At 40.1% G+C, this 21,909-nt stretch overlaps 1 protein-coding gene across 4 annotated transcripts in view; it reads left to right on the top strand.

The window, feature by feature from the left end:
- Nucleotides 1-21,909, top strand: part of Sh3kbp1 (SH3 domain containing kinase binding protein 1) — a 311,679-nt gene that overhangs the window by 111,846 nt on the left and 177,924 nt on the right. For all 4 annotated transcript variants that reach the window (XM_048336005.1, XM_048336007.1, XM_048336008.1 and 1 more), the window contains one exon: nucleotides 17,397-17,520. In XM_048336005.1, the coding sequence (XP_048191962.1) occupies nucleotides 17,397-17,520 (124 nt within the window). The remainder of the gene's footprint in view (nucleotides 1-17,396; nucleotides 17,521-21,909) is intronic.

Genomic DNA, 21,909 nt, shown 5'->3' on the forward strand with positions numbered 1-21,909 from the left:
GTTTCCTTTCTCTTTCCCCAAATTTGTATTGCCTGTTCATTTTCCCCAAAATGTGCCAGCACAGATTCTTACAGTAACATCCTTCAGTCCCTGGGTAGAATGAGCCTTAAACTTTCAGTGGATCTTGCAGGGTATCTAATTGTTTGAAGTTTGCATTTCTGATTACTAGTACATTTAAATATATCTTTGTATATCTGCTTGCTATATATATAGTTCCTTTCAATGTTTGATTATAAATGCCAGCACAGAAGAACCCCTTGTTTATACTGTGTCTTTGTAATTCAGATGATATTTTCAAGAATCAGCTGATGACAGTTGAAATTTTTTAAGTTTAACATCAGAATTGGAAAGAATAAGATTCTGTACCTTGCTCTCTGGTTTTATGATTATATGATATTGCTTGGGTTCTTTCCACTTAGGAATGGGCCGTAATATTGATTAGGGTGAAAAATCCAGAGTTAAAGTCAATAGGGACATTGCGTTTGGAGATTGTTTTTTGTCTTTTCTTTTTTGCTACTGGGGATCAAACCCAGGACATTGCACTTGTTAGGCAAGTGCTTTGCCACTGAGCTATATCCCAGCCCTTGAAGCTGTGTGTGTGTGTGTGTGTGTGTGTGTGTGTGTGTGTGTGTGTGTGTGCGCGCATGCCCCTAGGACTTGGACTCCGGGCCTGGGCACTGTTCTTGAGCTTCTTTTACTCAAAGTTAGTGCTCTACCACTTGAGCCACAGTGTCACTTGTGGCTTTTTCTATTGGAGATAGAAGTCTCATACACTTTCCTGCTAGACTGGCTTATGATACTCAGATCTCAGCCTCCTGGGTAGTTAGGATTACAGGCATGAGTCACCAGTGCCAGGCTGGAGATTTTTTTCCAAAGGATTTCACCTAGCTTTATTGCTCCAGAACTTGAAGTGGAACATGAGTTTAGACCATGGCTTAGCACCACCATGAACAGTATTAAGGACCTTCTACTTGAACAAAACATGTTGTGCCCTGCACATTTTGGGTACTTTATGTTATGAGTCAAGTCAGTCTTACAAAGGTCACCAAATGTTCCACATAGGCCTTTGGGTGTCTGTGTCTGGAATATAGTTAGCATAATCTCTTTTTTGTGTGTTTGCTAGCAATGCTAAATGTGTGTTAATATTGCACTGAAGATGAACAAAAACGTGATATGGCTATTTTAAAAGAAAATAGAACACAACTTTTCAATAATGTCATTCAACATTATCTTATAAATAAAGTGGAAACCTCTTTCTAGTTAACAGTTTTCTCTAGTTCCAGAAAGGAAACTTTATAATATAACAAGGATCTTGCTCATTTAAAAATATATGTATATGCTTATATTTACATATACATACATACATGTGAGTACACATGTATTATACACACATGAGCCTATATGTGTGTACATAGGTATATACACATATATGTATATAGAGATGTACCTGTACATATGTGCTGAACTTGGGCAGACAGGAACACAAGATATAAACTTGACTGCTCTGGCTTTCCAAACTGAATGTCTCTAACAGCTTTATCTAGGCGTTTGTGACTAAGAAATGCCAAAAAAAAATCTTGTGTACTCATTAATCAGACCGTGGGATAATTGATCAAAGGATGTGTAATTGGAGATCAGTCTTGGAGTCCCTTCCTTCTGCTCTCCAGCAACTGAAACTTTAATCTTTCTATTTGTGAATATGTATTTCATATTGAAAACAGCATATCCTATTTTTTCTAAATATAGACACTACAAATAAGCATTTTGTATTTGTTTTTTTTTCCTTCAAGGAGAACACTCTCTCTGTGTGTGTGTGTGTGTGTGTGTGTGTGTGTGTGTGTGTGTTAGTCATGGGGCTTGAACTCAGGGCCTTGACATTGTCCCTGAGCTTTTTTCCCCTCAAGGCTAGCATTCTACCATTTGAACCACAGTTCCACTTCTCTCTCTCTCTCTCTCTCTCTCTCTCTCATTCTCTCTCTGGTGTTGGTTAATTGGAGATAAGAGTTTCATGGACTTTCGTGCCTGAGCTGGCTTTGAACTGTAATCCTCAGATTATGGGTATAAGCCACCAGCATTCAGTTGAGAACACAGGTTTTAGATTTTTAAATTTTTTATTATTTGATGAGGCTAAGGATGGAACATGTGGCCTCATATATGTTAGGCAAGTGCTCTCCCTACCACTCAACTACATCTCCAGCTAGAAAATACAGTTCTTTGTGTTATCTGAGCTGCAAGATAAGTGCTAGCTGACATTGTTTAGGATGTCCAGGAGTGCCCATGGCATATGCCATTTAGTTGTGTGTCCTTTGCAATTAGGTAGATTTTAGCTTCACCTTAAGTGGTCATTGGCATTGTGGACGTGTATTGAACTTGAATTTCTAATTTATTGGAAATTGTACAATGATGCTACTAATTTAGCCTGAATCTTAAATACTGCTTTGTGCTTTTCATCTCTCTTGAACATGCCATGGGGCCTTAAATACTTAAATAGTAGGTAACCATTTGGAAATGAGCAGGGAAAGCTGGCTGGCCTAAGTGGACATAGTAGTACAACAAGATAGCTGAGGAGGGAAATAAATCCTGTAGTTCTGTTCAGCTGTGTTCTGGGTTGAATGAAAAATCTCATAAATTGTACTCTGTGTGTGTGTGTGTGTGTGTGTGTGTGTGTGTGTGTGTGTGTGTTGTGTCTATGTTTTATGCTTGATTGTAGTCAATTGGAAAACTGATGCCGACATGATAGATTATTATGGATACATGCTCCTATGTGTAGCCTAAAACCACTCTGCATTTCCATTTGTCAAGCTCCCCAGTGTGTTCTGGGTTCAGAGCAAATTAACTTCCAAGTGTTTTTTTTTTCCAGACCCACTAAAGCCCTGCATGAAGCTAAGCTGCTTGCCTGGGGTGGGGGCAGGGAGGAGGACAAGGGCAAATTGAGAAATTGTTCTGTGTTTCAGCCAGCTAATTATTGCAGCCTCCCAGCATGTGCGAGAGAAGAAACAAGACTAACATCAATAGTGATTACTTTCTTTCATTATTTTGTTCACCTGCTATTTATTGTGAACATTCCAGGGAGGACAGATTATAAGAGGCTGACTTAAAAATAAATCCAGCATCTCAGAGGCATGCTGTGCCTGCCTTCCATACTGTATGGCAAGGGGAGGGGGGAAGGGCTGACACTAAACTTTGAGATTAGTTTTAAGCTTTGAGGTCAAAATTTGTAAATATGAGCTGCTACTGCTTCTTCTGGGAAAGAAAGTCCTTGGCTACTCTAAATAAAATCTGCTGGGAAAAACTTTGCAAATTGTTTATTAAAGGGAGACTCAAAAAATCAGCTGTTTCTGTATAAAGATAAAACTCACCTGGCAGCTACTCTGAAAATAGATGTGGCTTTCTGGGAACATAGGATTTCGGAGATTTTAATGCCCCCATCAGGATGGAAGATTAGGAATTTTTTCCTTTTGATCTCTTTTCAGACCGACCCTCCAAATCCTAACCATTTATTTTGACCAAGTTGGTATGATATCCCTTTGGAATGATATCTCTGATTTCTCCCAGGCCAAATGAATGGCCTCTACTTCTCTTCTTACCAGAATCCTTAGCCATCCATACCTGTCTCCCATCTGTAATCATCTGTCTTACCTGCTAATAGTCATTTACTACATGCCAGGCACTGTGCTAAACTGAGTTCATGTGTTGTTTTGTTGCTAGCTAATATTTTTCTAATTTTAAATATGAAGACTCTGGTAGACTGAATACTGGTCCACAATATGTCCATATCTAAACCCCCAGAACCCGTGAATATAAATGGGAAAAGCACTTTTTTAGATTTGATGAAATTAAGGACCTTAAGATAGCAATTATAATCACAAGGATTCTTCAGACGGGGGGGGGGGGGCGTTCAGTATTTTACTGTGTTCAGATGGGAGTCCTGTGAACTTTTTGTTCAGGATGGCCTGGAATAGCAGTCTTCTTGTTCTCAGACTTGGATTACAAGTGTGAGCCACTGTGCCTGGCTTCCTATATTCTGTCTTACTTTTTTTTTTTTTTGCCAGTCCTGGGGCTTGGACTCAGGAACTGAGCTCTGTCCCTGGCTTCTTTTTCTGTTCAAGGCTAGCACTCTGCCACTTGAATCACAGTGCCACTTCTGACTTTTTCTGTTTATGTGGTGCTGAGGAATCGAACCCAGGGCTTCATGCATGCTAGGCAAGCACTCTACCACTAAGCCACACGCTCAGCCCTCTGTCTTTTTGTTCTACTTGTTACTTCTAGTATTTGGTGCTGTACTTCTGAACAGTACTTAAATACTGCTGCTTCTTGATTTGCTGATTTTAGACATTATGTGTGAACGATTAATGGTAGCTGAAGAATTTAATTCACTTCCCCCATCCTCCCTATATACTCATAACTCAGACTTTGCTATACTTAATGCTTTCATAATATAGCAGTGTATTGATACTGAGTACAAGTACAGAAGCAAGAATGTACTATAATTAATTTTCTCATATAACTTAATTTTCCCTAGAGATGATAATTCTCTATTGATACCTAGATCTCCTACCACAAACTGAACAGTTCTATTTTTAAACACTGTTTCTCAATGCAAAAGTATCTCTCCTCCTTTTCCACCTCTCCCTTTCTTCCTTTCTCCTCAGAAAAATCCTAGAGGCTCTGAGAGCCTTCCCACTCCTGCTTCACACTGAGTTGGTTGATCCTTAAGGAAATACCTGCCACATCTTCCTTACATTGACTGTTCTGTGACCTATGTTATTCTCTTTCTTTCCTCACTTGATTTGGGAGAACCTGCCCCCTCCCCCCACAACCAAGTAGCCTTACCCCAAGGAGTAGGAGAAAGCACTTGGAAGTAAATTTTTGAGATTTTTTTTTGCCAGTCCTGGGGCTTGGACTCAGGGCCTGAGCACTGTCCCTGGCTTCTTTTTGCTCCAGGTTAGCACTCTACCACTTGAGCCACAACGCCACTTTCAGCTTTTTCTGTATATGTGGTGCTGAGGAATTGAACCCAGGGTTTCATGTATATGAGGCAAGCACTCTACCATATTCCCAGCCCGCAATTTTTGAGATTTTTGCAAGACTAACCATAGTAGAAGCTGTATAGTAGAAAGTTGATTTTTCTTCTTAATACTCAACTGTCCTCTAATCCCTAGCCCATATGTCTGTTGACATGTGGGCTTCCTCCTGCTCATGGAGCCTGAGAATCCTGGGTTGCAAAGCTGTGTCTTCATTTACAAAATCTCAAAATATCTCAATCTTCAATTTTACAATGGTCAAAACTGAGGCATGGAGTTTACAACATCAGCCATATCAGAGGCAGAACTGAAGTGTCAGCTGCCGGCACCAGGCTGCTGCTTTTCCAAACCCAGCTGCTCCTTTCTGGACAGACAAATGCTAGTATCAGGCTCCAAGTGATTAAGTGCAAAATGTAGGACCATGGCTGCCAGGGCGAGTCAAATTCTAGGTACTCGGGTTTGGTTCTTGACTGCTTCTACTTAGCCATTCTTTGCTAGAAAAAATCTTCTAGTCTTATTGTCTGTGCACCTGTGTGTGTATACATGTATGTGTATAGGTATGTGCAGGTGAGACAGAGACAGTGATTTATAGTTATGCTTTGAGCTCCTTGTGATAATTAAAATGCTTCACCTATCATTTATTATAAGCTCAGTATGATTAGTTTTATTGCTCCAGTATTTGGTTCCAAGCAGTATAAGAATTGCTTCCTATATTCTTTATATAATGTGAAATCCCTCATTGCTTAGGAGTTTGCCACTGATTGTACAATTTAGCATTTGATCTTTTTGTTAGCCAAAGTCAGGTGATCACGCATAGGGTAATTAGATTAACCTGTCCCTCTGCTCCCCTACTGAAACAGTATAAAATCCCATATTCCACTGGCACATACTTTCCTTAGATTAATGATGTTGGAGTCACTGTGTGGAAATTTGCATAGCTCCCTACAGTTCTGAGAAATGAAAATGCCCAGCTGTCTAAAAGCTTTAATCAGGAAATAAGCATGAAACAACATTGTTTTGTCATGAGCTTGGAATAATTTATTCTTGACAATCGAGTTATCTTGGATGAAAATGTATATAAACATTCTTTCAACAGCTAGTAAACAGGTGCTTTTTTGTTGGTACAAATTCAAGAATTTTTAAAAACTGCGTAGTGGCTTTCAAATCATGTTGGTTACTGCTGAAAGTTTACACAATGTAGTCATTTTCCTTGTCTCTCTTCTTTCAAGTGGCAGTTTATGGATCAAGAGAACAGCAGCCTTAGGGAACCTATATGTAATTTGGGCAGAGTGTAGAATACTGGAAGGAATGGGGACTTAGTAGTAGCACTCCCTGGGCTAATCCCTACCACCCACTTTTTTTTTTGCTGGTCCTGGGGCTTGAACTCAGGGCCTGGTCACTGTCCCTGAGCTCCTTTTACTCAAGGCTAGCACTTTACCACTTGAGCCACAGCACTACTTCCAGCTTTTTCTGTAATTAATTGGAGACAAGAGTTTCACAGACTTTCTTGCCTGGGCTGGCTTCGAACTGCGATCCTCAGACCTCAGCCTCCTGAGTAGCTAGGATTACAGGTGTGAGCCACTGGCATCTGGCACCATACACTTTTTGTCTGTGTGTTTGGGCCTTCTTGGGACCCCCTTGCCTTATCTGTCAAATAGAAATAGTCCCTGTCTCTGAACCTTGAACTCAGAGCCTTCCATTTACTAGGCATGTGTTCTACCACTGAGCCACACTTCCAGCACTTTTTTTTTACTCTGGTTATTAGTATTATTTTTTTGTGTGCCAGATCTGGGCTTGAACTCAGGGCCTTGGTGTGCTGCCCTGCACTCTACCATTTGAGCCACAGGTCCACTTCCTGTCTTTTGGGTAGTTTAACTCTTGTTATATACTGATTTAACTCTTGTTATATACTGGATACCCGAGCAAAATATTCTACCCACCATAAAACTGTAAGTGATATTTAATATGGTTTACTTATATACATTTTATTTTTCTTGGTTGTTGTCCTAATAATGGATGTACTTGTATTTCAAGAGCTGAGTTTGGTGATTCATGCCTGAAATCCTAGCACTTAAGAGGTTGAGGCATGAGGATTGTGAATTCAAGTCCAGGCTGGGTACATAGTAAAACCCTGTTTCAAAAAAAAAAAAAAGAATGTTGAATTTCATATTGTGTCTCTTGTAAAAACAACCAATTGGCTAATTATCAGGCCTGCCATGATTTTCTTCATAGTTTAGCTTTCTGATCTGTTTGATAAAATATGTGGATTTGGAGAACTTTGCATATGTGTATATCCCTGTGACCAATAGTACTTTGGTTTATAAACCTAGCAGTGGAAAGCTAGGAGTGTTCAGAGGTTCAGTCCCCAGCCCTCCCAAAGTAAAGTAAAGCCAGTACTGGTAATCATACAGCCTATTACTAGGAGGAAGTGCCAACTTTTTTGCAAAAATTGTACTAGTGAATAGTCTTAATTGAGATACAGTAAACATTTCAGTTGTTTACTTTTCCTTTTGGGGAGGGAGTGCTAGTGTAGATTGAATTCAGAACCTCAGACCTGCTAGTCAGCGCTCTACCACTTCAGACACACACCCAGCCCCTTTTTACATTGGTTACTTTCATGGAAGTGTCTTGCTTTATGCTCAGTCCACCTGAGCTGAGACACTCCTACTCGTACTTCCTTCCTGTGTTGCTCAGGATGATGTGTGCTGGCTGTACCCAGCCTTTGGATTGCTCCTGTTGCTGGGGTAACTAACGCTCCCAGCTATTGGTTGAGATAAAGTCTCATGAACTTTTAAAAAAAAATTAATTTAAGCAATGCCTTATCAACTCCTTTTGTATGTATGCCATTTGGCACATGTGCAAATGTATTTAAATTCCTAGAAGTGGAAATAATGAGAGAAAAGGCGTGGGCATTTACATTTTTGATAGATAATTGTTACGGTGCTTCCCACAGAGATTGTGTGAATTCATACATCAATTTGTGCTCTCATTAAGAAGTATAAGAATTTCTTTCTCTGCACACTGTTCAACATTATATTATCAATATTTTGTGCCAGTACTGGGGGCTTGAATTCAGGCCTTTGTGCTCACTGTTGGTGCTTTACCACTTGAGCCACACCTTCAGTTCCCACTGTTTGCTTATTTCATTGGAGATAAACGTTTCTCAGGTTTATCTGCCCTGGCTGACTCTGAACCTCAGTCCTCAGATCTTAGCCTCCTGAATTTATTATCAATTTCTTGATTGATGCCAATCTGGTAGAGAAAATATCTCATTGTAATTGTAAAAATGATGCAAATCCTGTGTAGACTGTCAGCTTGGAACAATTCTTGTACATGCTCGTCTCCTCATTCCTCATTCTTTGAGTGAATACTAGCTGTGGGCCAGGCACTGAGCTGCATACTGTGAAAACAGAGCTAGTTTTCTGATAAAGCCAGACTCTAGTTTTAGGACAAATGTAAGCGTTATTGCCACATAGTAGCTAGCTGTTACAATTCTAGGTATAAATAACCAGATAGAGGGTCCTCCAGTATACTGAGTGCTGCCACACAAGATTGTTGAATGAATCCCAATGTAATTTGTACTTCCCTTATGTGTGTAGTTAAGCATCTTTTCGTGTGTTTTGAGTCATTTGTGATTTATTTATTTTTCTGCGGTGGACTGTCCTTTACTTTTTCCTGTGTCCTGTCCTTTTCTTCCTTTGTTGGGTTAATAATCTTTTCACTGATACTGTACTTTCTGGAAGCACAATTTTCTGTGCTTTTGTGGTCTCTGGATTCTGTGTCCATGTCAAATTGTCTTTCCCACACAGATTGTAAAGCGATTTTTAAAGTGCTTTCAAGGTATAATTTTCAATGAATCAATTCATTTTGAATGTCTAATAATCCTAGTCAAATAAACACTGCTTTTTTTTTCTTAAGGAGACTCTGAGTGTTCTTAGTGTTATCACCTTCTTACCACTTTTTGCCCAGAACTGCATCTTGTGACATGAGAAATTGAGGAGTGATCCAGTGAGTTTCGGTTGTATCTCCGTAGGGATGATACAGATCATATGTTATCCCAGCTTTGGGCTATATTGAACACCCCTTTACCCCATCTGTAGATATTTTACCCGTAACACTATTTTATTGGCCACTCATTTGACAAATATTTATTGAGTGCTCTTGAAAGCATGCCCAAACATCTTGTTGGTATTGGCACCATTTGATCCAGTGGTAGTCATCTAAATGTTTAGCAGGGTGTGGGCAAGTGTAAAGGCATCTGCTGTCACAGGTGATTGTGTTGTACATCACAAAGCAACATTATCTCTTTGTGACACATGAGTAGCCCCTTTTCATCTCTCTCCAGTATCTAGCATTTGATGTGCTTTGGGCAGCTTTTATTTCCACCCTGTAGGCCAACAACTGCTTGTTCTTTTTCTCCTATGCTTGAGACTTTACTCCCTGTATTATCAGTGTCCTAGGTGATAATACAAGTTTATGATATTGCAGATATACAGTTGAAGATGGATGTAGAAACACAATAATATATGTCCTTGTTTCAGTCAAACTCTTCCTTTGTAAGCCTTGAGGTGAAAATGCCACTGGTGTATTTATAATTACATGTCAAAGCACATTTCTAAAGTGGCCTTTTATTTTGGAAATGTGCGAAAGCAATTATGGTATGAGGTATCAACATAGTGTTCCTATGTAATTTCTGGAGGAAATTATGCACTATTTCATGCCTATAACAAATATCAGTGTGGTTGTCATCCTGCCTTATCAGATCCTCATATCTTACCATATTCGCCTTATATATGTATGTGTATATGTATACACACACATTTCCTGCTATACCTTTCTCTAATGCAGTTGGTATGTTTCATGGTTATTTCTTTTGTTGTGGTAATCAGATACTTTTGTATATATGTGAATATGTGTGTATATATGTATATACATATTAACATATATGTGTACACACACATGCGTATACATGCATACACACATGTATACACATGCATACATATACACATACACACATGTATATGTGACAAATGTTTATATATGATATGTGTATATACACATGATATCTATTTATACACACATGTGTGATATATACATATATCACATATGTATATATCATATATACACATATGTATATATACATACACATACATATACATATGTATATATGCATACACATACATACACATATGTATATATCATATACATGTGTATATGTATATATACATATGTGATATATGTATATATATCACATGCATATGTATGTCTCTATGTGTATATATATATATATATATAATATAGTTTTACTATGTAGCTCAGGTTGGCCTAAAACTTGCAGTCTTCCTACCTCAATGTCCACAGTGCTGAGATTATAAGCATGAATCATCATATCTTGCTCAGATATGTATGTGTGTGTGTTTGTAAATGAATCGAATCTTCTAGATCCAATAGAAACTCCCTTGATTGATTTCTGTTGCTCTCAGATTTTAGACTGTGTCCTCCTTGGTGTTCTGAGAGTAGAGACTAGGCTTTTATGAAGGGGGTAAAATGCTGGGAAAACACTCTCTCTATGTGGAGAAGACAAACTGCTTGCAGGACTGCTGCTCCTCAACCTTACCTTTTGTGTGGCAAGGAGGAAGATCTACAGATGGTGGGGTTTCCAGGGTTCTGTATCCATTCAAACCCCTCTTGCTCCATAGATTTGCTGTAATGGTTTGCTTTTAGTGATTTCCTTCTACCTCCAACCAGTGGTAATTTTGTAAAATGGTTTTTTCCATGAACTAGCACAGGGGGCACAGCTGTGATGTCGCAGTCATGTCTGGCTTAAAAGGAAGCTTTTACTACAGGAAGGAATAGCCCAGCATGGAAGGATGTTGATCCATGTTGACTGTTGTTCATGGCCTCCTTCTATTCTCAGCACTCCCTCCCCGGGGTTGGGGGAACCCTGCTCAGCCTGTCTCGGCCCTCCTAATGCACAGGGAAGCCAAGAGCTGCATTCTGAGCAGGTCAGGATGGTACTCAGCTCCCCCTGCTGTCTGTGGCACCAGCCTGCTCCACGTACTGTACTACTGGTGGCGGGAGAGAAGGAAATCTTTCAAGATAGAAGGCAAACAGCCAGTGTGGAGTGCAAGGATCCACTCAGCTGATTGTGATAATGAGATGAGACATACCTTGGCTCACCCACTCGATAGGCTGCATCTGGCACATGGTGACCATCCGTTCCCTTAATGTTGATCCCAGAAAGCTCCCCACTGCCAGAGATGAACCTTAAAATAGCCAGGAGCTCGCTTGTCATGTTTCTGATCTTCTAGGACAAGAAATATTAGCCTATTTGAATTTAAAAGAATCTGTTGTCGTCTTCAGGCCAGAGTATTTATGTTGTTCTTTTAAAATGAAATAATCTACAATAAAGTGCAGAGGTGTTAGAAGTACAGTTCAATGAATGTGGTATGTGTATTCATGTGTAACTAACATCAAACCACATTAATGAACATTTTCATTCTCCTAGAAGGCTCCCTCTTACCTTTTCCCTCCCCGCCAGGACCTGCCCAAACCTGAGATATGTCTCCAGTGGTTCATTTGGTCTGTTGTTGAGCTTCATATAAATGAAATTGTACCATGTGTAATGTATTACTGTGAGGTTCATGGGTTGTTATGTGTAGTTTTTTTTTTATAGTACTTACTATTTAACAATGACAGCAAGTAACACCTTTAATACTACTCTCCACTTCACTACTTTACCCTGAAGACACCTCTGGTGATGCCATTTACAGATGACAAAAGGGCTGCTTAAAGGCTGTCAATATTTTCCCTCAAGGTTGTAAGCAGTACTGTCAGCATTGATGTATACATGTGGACATGGATGTATGGATTTTCATAAGCACTCATGGCCCACAGTTCTGGCTCACGGGGTGGCCCCTGCCATTGGGATAGCATGCCCAGGTTCTTAACAAAGGGGTTATAGTCAGAAAGCTGAGACTGAGGGTGATGGGCTAGGAACATTTAGCCGTGGCTAAATCAGAGTTCTGCAAACCACAATCAGAATCTCAGAGCTCCTGGTATGGCAGTTGTTGATGGGCAGCCAGAGTTGCTCCAGTACCAAATGTCCCGTCTCCTCTGCAGAAAGGAACTCTTTTATGTGGAAGATGGGACTTCCCATACCTAGGCTTCCATATTCTTGGGTTTATGGGTAAAATGGTATATTACATCTTTTAAGCATAGTCTCTACTGGGGCCATTGGAGGCAGAGTTGCTTAGAGGACTTTCTTCTGTGGCCATAACACTGGTTCTTTGGGGGAGGGAAGAGGCCAGTAAATGGTTCTGCCTTAGTCCTTTGACCAGCTCTGCCCTTTTTACTACCTTTGTAGCTTCTGTCTGCTTTTATATCCTCTGGACTGTGTCTTACTATATCTGTGAGGAGAGGGCATGCTGTGGATTGAAATCGGGAGCTCTTGTTAAGCAGATGTTCTACCACTTGAACCACCACACCAGCTTCAGACATTTGTTTTAGAAGTGGCCCTTGTGGCATTGTGGAGGCTAAACTAGGACTTGTGGAAAGCATAGTTAAGTTCTAGATGAGCCCCAAAGCTAGGCTCTACTACTGGCTCCTACTCTTTCTGTGTCTTGGTGTATTTATCTGTTACTTGCTACAGATGGAAAACTTCCATCCAGATGAAGTTCTTGGAGAAGAGTTTGACTCACAATAAACATTCATATATTAAATAGTATTCCCATTTTTATTGTAATATATATGAAATCTCTATCTATTTATCTGAGTCTCGTGGACTTTTCTGCCCTGGCTTTGAACTATGATCTCAGATCTCAGCCTCCTGAGTATCTAGGATTACAGGTGTAAGCCACAACTTCCATCCAAACTTGTTTTTTTTTAAATTGTCTACAGAGGGGTTACAGTTTCATACATAAGGCAATGAGTATGTTTCTTATCAAATTTGTTTTTTATTGATAATTAGTTTGAACTACTTTTTTTTTTTTGGCCAGTCCTGGGCCTTGAACTCAGGGCCTGAGCACTGTCCCTGGCTTCCTTTTGCTCAAGGCTAGCACTCTGCCACTAGAGCCACAGCGCCACTTCTGGCCGTTTTCTGTATATGTGGTGCTGGGGAATCGAACCCAGTGACTCATGTATACCAGGCAAGCTCTCTTGCCACTAGGCCATATCCCCAGCCCCTTGAACTACTTTTAATAGCCAGTGGCACTGACTACATTATAATATTATGTAATCACCACTATTTTGAAAACTTTTCCATTACCTGTAACCATTGAACAGTAACTGTTTTCTCCCCCCACCCCCGTCCGCTGGAAACTGCTCATCTACTTTCCAAATTTGTGTTTTCTAAATCATTCACATAAGTGGGAAATAGATTTGTTATTTTGTATTTGGCTTATTTCACTTTGCATGTTTTCTGGGTTCATCTATGTTGTAGCATATATGAGTACTTTATTCCTTTTTGAGAGCAAGTAATATTCCTATGTATAGATATACCACATCCTGTTTATCCATTTGTCTGTTGTTCATTGTCACTTGGGTTACTTCCCCCTTTGGGCTCTTATGAGTAATGTGTGGTATTCATGTATCTGTCTGCACCCCTGCTTTCAGTTCTTTTGAGTGTATTCCTAGGAGTAGAGTTGTTGGGACATATAATAGTTCTGTTTAACTGCAGAAGTGCTTTGCAGCTTTTGACAAACATTTTGCAATTTTATATTCACTCAGCAATGTACAAAGATTCCATTTTCTCATCACACTTGTGGTTTTGATTTCAATTTTCTTAATGACTAGTGATGTTGAGCTTTTTGTCATAGTCTTATTGGCCATTTGTATATTTGCTTTGAAGGAATGTCTATTTAAACCTTTTGCTTGGTATTTGTGTTCTTTTTTCCAAGCAATAGAGGAAGAATAGAGAGAAACAAAGATTGAGGAAGTGGATAAAGTCAGACTAGTTAACATTTTAGATGGGAGAGGAGACTAAAAATGATTTTCTAGCCGTGATAAGTGGGTAGAAGATGGAGAGTCAAACAAGATGGTCCTCTTCTTTTGAGAGAAAGGGCAGGTTGGAGGGAAGGTGTTGGCCTCATGTGGGGCTGCGCTGAGCTAAAGTGTTGTTCAGGTCAGGAGGCTGCAGAATTCTTTGCCACATGATGTACCAGATTGTATTTTTCTGAGAAAAAAAATGGGACGTATTTTAACTTTTGTATCCTTCCTACCTCCATCTAAGAAGCAACTTACGAACTTAGGTCAACATTAAACTTTTTGTGTGTGTGTGTGTGTGTGTGTGTGTGTGTGTGTGTGTGTGTGTGTGTGTAGCAAATATAAACTATCGTGAAAACAAAGGAGTATGGGACTTCTGGGCCAGCCTTCTGGTGCTGTCTCAGCCCTGCCTATACCTGATCAGATAAGGCTTCTTACCCTGATTCTCATGGCATGCTGCTCTCAAGGCTTCCGACCTGAAACTCTGAGAACCATAGTTGCAAAAGCATTCACAAGTGACTAACCCAACTCCCAAACCTTTGATCAGCCCCCCCCTCCCCCAGCTTCATGCCATTAGCAGTGCTAAGCAAGCACTGGCCATGTGGTCCCCATGACCCTGAATTTCTTGGAACCACTGCTTGGCAAAGTTGGGTGTTATATTACTACATCACATTGTGCCTGGGTGGGGATCTTTATGTTTGCATAGTCATACCCACACTGTAACAGAAAGTGAGGTCTGAGCAATTGTTCTTCCCCCAAAGAAGCAACTGTTAGGGAAATGAGTGCAGTTAGTGGGTTTTAATCTGTACTTGTAGAGCTATAGTTGGCTGGCAGCCATCATGTGGCACAGACAGGCCTGTGGCTCAGGCAAGCACTGTCTGCAGATTTGATACCATTTGCCTGTGAGGCTGTTCTGAGGTGGAAGTATATGTACAAACACGCAGGCGTACATGCCTCTGGTGTGAACTGGTTATTGGTATTGGCGTGAGGTTGAGCTCCGCCTAGTTAGGCATCTGGGATGTTTGCTGAAGCTTACAACCAGCAAAGCCCCAGCCCCAGCTACTGGTTTCCGCTGGGCTTCTGGTAAGGGAGGAAGAGGGGCTCAAGCTGTTGTGAACAGAGCCACTAGTTGGGAAATTGGATATGACAACTAACCCATACTTAAGGGTGAAGAAAGCCAAGCAACAGTGGCAATGCTTTGACAAGCATTTGTTGTTTTCTTTCCATCTCAGCCCTCTGCTCAAGCCTGATCATGGCCCCTTCCCAAATTTGCCATCTTTGTGCTCATTTTATAGTGGGAATCCATTCCCATTTCTTAGCCCTGCTCTTTCTAAGGCATACATTCCTTATCTGTTATTCTTCCAGCCACTCAGGCAAGCTTCAGGACTAGCTCCTCAACTTTGATTTTTTTTTTCCATAAGGTTAGTCCAATCCTAGACACTCCTTACGCTTTGGGGAAAAAATTCTTGTGAACAGATTTGCACTATTCATAAGTCGCTGTTATTTCTAGGCAGTTGATGCTTTTGCAAATCACTATGGGAATAATTTTAAGTACAAGTCAAGTGTCTTTTATTAAAAGTGTTTAGACCAAGTGTGAGGAGCTCACACCTGTAATCCTGGCTATTCAGGAGGTTGAGATCTGAGGGTCGAAGTTCTAAGGCAGTCCTGGCAAGAAAGTCTGTGAAACTCTAGCTCTGATTAACCTTACAAAAGGCCAGAAGTGGAGCTGTGGCTCAAGTGGTAGAATGCTAGCCTAGAGCACAAAAGCTCAGGGACAGCACCTAGGCCCTGAGTTCAATCCCCAGGACCAGCACTAAAAAGAGTGTTTGGAACCAGAAGGATATCAGATGTAGATTTTTTTAATTTTAGAAAGGGAAGGGGAACATCAAAATGGAGAGACAAAGGGAAACGGCGAACCAATGCAACAGCAATACTTACAAAACCATATGCTGTAATCCAACTGTACAACTTGCAGGGGAAGGGAATTGGGGAGAGGGAAGGTGGGAGAAAAATGAGGGAGGAGGTAACAAGTTGGATAAGAAATGTGCTCACTGGGGCTGGGAATGTGGCTTAGTGGTAGAATGCTTGCCTAGCATGCATGAAGCCCTGAGTTTGATTCCTCAGCACCACATAAATAGAAAAAGCCAGAAGTGGCACTATGGTTCAAGTGGTAGAGTACCAGCCTTGAGCAAAAGAAGCTCAGGGGCAGTGCTCAGGCCCTGAGTTCAAGCCCCAGGACTGGCAAAAAAAAAAAAAGAAAGAAAGAAATGTACTCACTGCCTTACGTATGAAATTGTAACCCCTCTGTACATCACTTTGACAATAAATAAATCAATAAAAAAAGAACATTTGGATTCACCTAGGGATGAGACAACGTCTAAATATAGAATTTATGGTTCATATATACTTTTGGAAATGTAGGGTGAAAGTAATTTTATGCAGTATTTTTAGTGAGCCTCTATTTTGATTGTGACCCATCTTGGGAAGTCAAGTGTAGAATTTGCCCTTTCTGGCATCATTTTAGTGCTCAAAGTTTTGGATTTTACAGTGTTTGATATTTGGAGCTTTAGATTAGGGTTTTCAATTTGTAATGTATTATCTCAGCCTGTAATATATCTAAGTGTCAGTGGAGCTTTGATAAGAGTCCATTTAATGTAGGATCAGCAAACCTTTTCAGATATTTTAGGCTTTGATTTCTGTCACAGCTCCTCAGCTCTACTATTGTACCAAGCCAGTCATACAAACATACACGTTATGTGATTGTGTTCTAATGAAACTTTGCTTGCAAAATAGGACAGTGAGCTCTAGTTTATTGACCACTGGCTTAGAATGATAGTCTTTATTTTAGTTTTCTGGCTTCATTGTTTTTCTTTGTCAAGAGTTGAAAAATCAGAGGAACTTTATGACTGCAAATGAGTTTAAGTCATCTTGTGGGGCTTGTATAATTGTGAGCACAATCGCAATTGGGGAATGTAGTTCTCTAAACACTTGTTGAGAAGAATAGAAATCAAAAGGCTATTAAGAGATGTGAGTCTGCTTAGTCAAAGCTTGTTATTATTCAAAAAAGTAGAACAAGCTATCATTTAGCGCTGTATGGTAGCTTTTAAATATGGGTCACTCTCTTGATGGTCACCTAGAATGGTCTCATCACATAATGTCGACTTAACTATCCTGAGTGTCATTCTACTTTGATGGATTGGGTGCTTTTGTAATGGCTGTAAGAAAAAACAACCCTGAAGTATATAGAAAATGGTGTTTCTAAAATATTATGTTCAGTTGACATGGCATTATTATAGTTCATTTTCAGAAAAATGAAACTGAAGATAGTAAAAGGGGCCCTCTAAAGTTTTTCAAACGATAATCTTTTTTTTCCTTTTATCTGTCTCACAGGAAATAAAGAAGGATGTGAAGAAAGACCCTCTCACCAGCAAAGCTCCGGAAAAGCCCATACACGATGTGTCCAGTGGAAATCCTTTGCTGTCTTCTGAAACAGTTCTAAGAACCAATAAGCGAGGTATGGCAAAGGAGAAAGAGTTCCTCTCCCCGCATACCAACAAAACTGGAAAGTTCTGGGTGAACTGTGTCAAATTTCACATTATTGAAAAATTGGATTGAGTTTGCCCTTTTGGCTTCCAGTATTACTTTTGGGTGCGCGCATGCGCGCGCGCGCGCGCACACACACCCGACCAGTAGCTATCATAAAGGGAAAGTAATCTTTTTTTCTCACAATAAGAAAGCTGACAACATTTGTAAATGATTAATTTTTGGCATCCACTTTCAGATCTATTTTTACGGATCAAAGGTGAATTTAGAGAATGGTATGGTGTAGGTTGAGCTGTGTATGTCTGGCCACAGTCTCCTTTTACTTTATTGCAAACCCTATCAAGGTCTTTCTCTAATTGCCAAGCTCCCAAGCATAGAGCCTGCCTTCTTAAAGGGCTTACAAGGCAGAGTGTACGAAGATATAGCTACTCACATATTCAGCTAACCCAGACACCTTTAACAGTCTAGTTTTCCCTTTTTGGAGTCCTCAGGTGAATTTTACCTATTAGTTGGTTATAATTTTTCTTCCCCTCTTTTGCTAACGTTCACTGCTGTTTGAAATGATATGAGAGAGAATTGAAGAATGCAGAGACAACCTTACCCAGCCTATAGATCAGCCGGGTGACATGCTGAACTGACTGAGCCCATAGTAGGTCAGCCTTCAGCTCCGGGCTTTTCCTGGACTTATTATTTCCTTAGAGGGAAATAGTTGTTCCAAAGCAAGAATAGGAAATATATTAATAAAGTAGTACATTAACAAGAAAAAAGAGGACAAGTTTACATAACTATGGAGAGGAACAGCTAATCTTTCATAAAATTTAGATGGCATAAGAATTTCTTCAATAAACTGCCCATTGATCATAGCACTTGAAATGTTAGCTTTGTGTCTCTCTTCCTTCCTGCCTCTTTCTCTGCCCTCTTCCAGCTGCCCTGGGCTACTTTTCCTTTTTTGAATTATTTAGCTGAAATATTGGCTGGAGGCCCACATTGGTTAGCAGCTATAGGACTCGCTTTATTTTCCTTCTCCAGTTTAAAGAAAACCTCATCACCCCAAAAGCCAGGGGTTTCCCATTTCAAGAATTAGCATGAATTGATATAAAACTATAGTCTTTCCCCCAAAGTGTCACCTATATCCTTGCAAATAAGTTCCCAAAGTCCTGAACCTTGAGCTCATTGGGTTTGAGAGCTAGCGTTCAGTGAGTCTTCTTTTTGCCTTGCCAAAGCCTCGGTGGCTGGACTGAGCCATCCCTGTCTTCTGGCTCATTTTGGGCTGGTGGCCCAGCAGTTGTGGACATGCTGACCAACAGCAAAGGCTTGCTGCACAGCTCTGTGTTTGTAAATTCAACAAGAGACTTAAGGTAATTCATTCATTTCACAAGAGAAAGAATTAAGGCAAGTCTCTGGATGAGTTTAATAAAATGACCGGAGACCCTTTTGAAATAATCATCAAAGGAACAGAACTTTTCAAATAATTGTTTTTTTTTTTGACAACTGAAAAAAAGTCTAGCTTTTGAGTTCTCCTAACGAAATTTATCATTCACCAGAAAAATGAACTCAAAGGGAAGGCTTACTTGACTTGCATTCCTTTTGAAAGGTTTCTACCTTAGACCTGTAGCTGTATGATGACCTACCTTTTAATCTTATACCAATCATATACTAAATAAGCCAGTAGAGGATTTCTGTAAATATGGAATCCATAGCAACCCATCTTCATTCTATCCCAGGCTTCGCACTGACCTTCTAGGTCACCTGGACCAAAGATACATTTCAACTGAAGGGAAGCATTGTGTACGAGACTCCGTGCTGCTGTTAGGCCCTCCCCAACCCAGCCATGCCTAACAGTATTCTACTACTCCTTATAATAAGCAGGGAGGGGGGGAGATTGATTGGCCTTGTCAGGCCAGATAAATAGTTCATTGTACTGAGCTCAAAAGCTACAGTTTTTCCCACCCCAAATCAATGAAAAAACACTTTTTCCCCCTAAAACAAGGATCAGAAGCTAAATGTATGGGGTGATTCTAGTTACCTTTAAACACTTTTGTTCAACTAATTTCTAAAGTTTTTATGATTTAAATGACTGAAGTCTGCCCCCTCCCTTTTGTTTCCATTAAGCTTGTTCTTAGAAACTTGTAATACAGGAGGTCTATTAGTTTCCTTGTAGTTGTTATGGAGAAAGGAAGTTGTTCTCAGGACTTATTGGCCTGTTTTGATTTGCTACCACAGAGTTTTTCTTAGAGTATACGAGTCCACTTTGTAATTCAATGAGAGTCTAATACATTGAATGCAACTTTATCAATGATAGGTGACTTTTCTTTATATGAGCCTTGCTGTTTGATACAGGCTTAGAAATTGGTTTACAAAGGAGTGGATGCTATTTTTATTATAACTGAAACTTAATCACTTTGTTGGGACCTGAGCTTTAGACAGACTAAATTGAAGAACGCTGCCCAGCTGTGTCCAGCTGTTTTTCACAGTTGATTTGACATGCCTCACAACCTCACAATTACAAACAGGTTGTAGTCTGAAATGAGCTCACCCTCCCCAGGTACCTCCATAAGGGCAGAAGATACTCAGGGCTTAAAGGAAGTTATTGCTACCCTTGAGAAAAAGATTCGTTTGGAGGGGGGGGGGAACTGATTAGTTTCCGTTTTCAATTTTCAATTTTGCAAATTACTATAGAGTTGATTCAGAGAGGTACAGGAATGAGTCCAGGGGCTTTTCACTTGAGAAGAAGGAAGATGTGACCGCAGATCTTTCCACCTGGCTTAGCAGACATTGGTGCTCCATTCGAGGGTAGGTTGTGTCATAGTACAGAGGAGCTTCCTGTTTGAAACAAGCCTTTCTCAAGGAAGCAATGGTTTCATTTTTCCCTTACACTTGCCACATGGATGTGAATATCCGAGAGTTATCCCAGACTCCAGAATGTTGATGAATTGTAGCCAGGAAATGTAAAAGCCTGCCTTCGAGCCAAACGTCATTCTCATGAATCAGCCCCCAACAGAATTGCCTGTTTTCTTTTGCGAGTGACTTAACTCGTTTGTCTCTTCCATCATTAAACCCATCTAGGAGAATGGTGAGCCGTCCTAAATTGGAATATTGATGTGAAGAGGATTTCTCTCTCTCTCTTTTTTTCTGCCATTCTGCAGTTTAAACCCAAGACCGTATGCATACTAAACAATACGCTCTAACACTTGAACTATTCACTGCAGCCCTAGAGGAATTTTCTTGAACAAAGCATTCAAACCAGGACCTTTTAAGCACAATATAAAAAGAAGAAAAAAGTTTTAACAGTTACTAGCAAATATTCTCCATATATTGAAAATGAGGAGTGGATTAAAAAAAAAAAAAAAACCCAACTCAGTTGACCATAGGGTCTTTTCTACTTGAATTCCGACCAAAATGAAAACCATTTGGTTTTAGCTCTAGAAAGACTTCCTAATTCATTTTTATCATGTGACTGGTTAAGTTCCCACTGGCCTGTGTGAGGACTAGGCCTTATATCAGGAGCAGCTATGTGGACAAAGTATGTCTGTCTCTCTTCTACCCTCTCCTGCTGCCACCTCTGATTTTACACATTGTTCCTTTCTCACTTTTCGATGAGTACCAACGAGTATTCCAGAGCATGTGTTTACTGCACACCAACTGTGCAACTGGCACTGTGCCTGGTGCCAGGGCAGAGGCAAAGTTCCAGTTTGTTGTGTCACATGGGAAATGTTGAGCGAACCTTACACATTTCTGATATATTTTGAATGACATGGTGGGGGTGTGTCTCTTATTTACTTGTGTCATTCTGAATGTGAAGCCATTCCTTGGGTTTCTGGTTGGCTTTATTTGTCCTTGTTTCTATTTCCAGTTTATCATGAATTCAGTGTTTGGTAAGTCTTTATTGTATTTTGCGCATTTATTATTCTTTGCTATTACTGTTATTACTGTTATGCTCTCCTAATACAACGTGTATTTTATAATCATCTTTTTAAGTCGCTCTGCTACTTTGGCATCTGCCTTCTGAAAGATAAACTGCTTTTTACCATCTTTATTTAAGGTTTGTTATGCATTTGCATTTTACTGCCCCTTCCAGAGATTAATGCAGAAAGACTTGACAGTTTTAAAGGTGTTATTTGTAACAGGTCTAGCTCTGACGCTGTGAGGTGAGATTGTGTGTCTCTCATGAGATTCAAGTTTAGATGGGGGAAGGTTGCTCTCTGAACTGGTATGTGGGTCTGACTTTATAGAGCATTGCTGTTCGGGTTTATTTGTGGTATGTTCAGTCCTTCTGACAGATTCAATTCAGAAGTCTTCCTTGACAGAGGGACCAATGACTGCTCTGCCTCTGGTGACACACTGTTGCTTTAAAAGTTAG

The sequence above is a fragment of the Perognathus longimembris genome, chromosome 28 (assembly GCF_023159225.1).
Source record: "Perognathus longimembris pacificus isolate PPM17 chromosome 28, ASM2315922v1, whole genome shotgun sequence".
Classification (NCBI taxonomy): domain Eukaryota; kingdom Metazoa; phylum Chordata; class Mammalia; order Rodentia; family Heteromyidae; genus Perognathus; species Perognathus longimembris.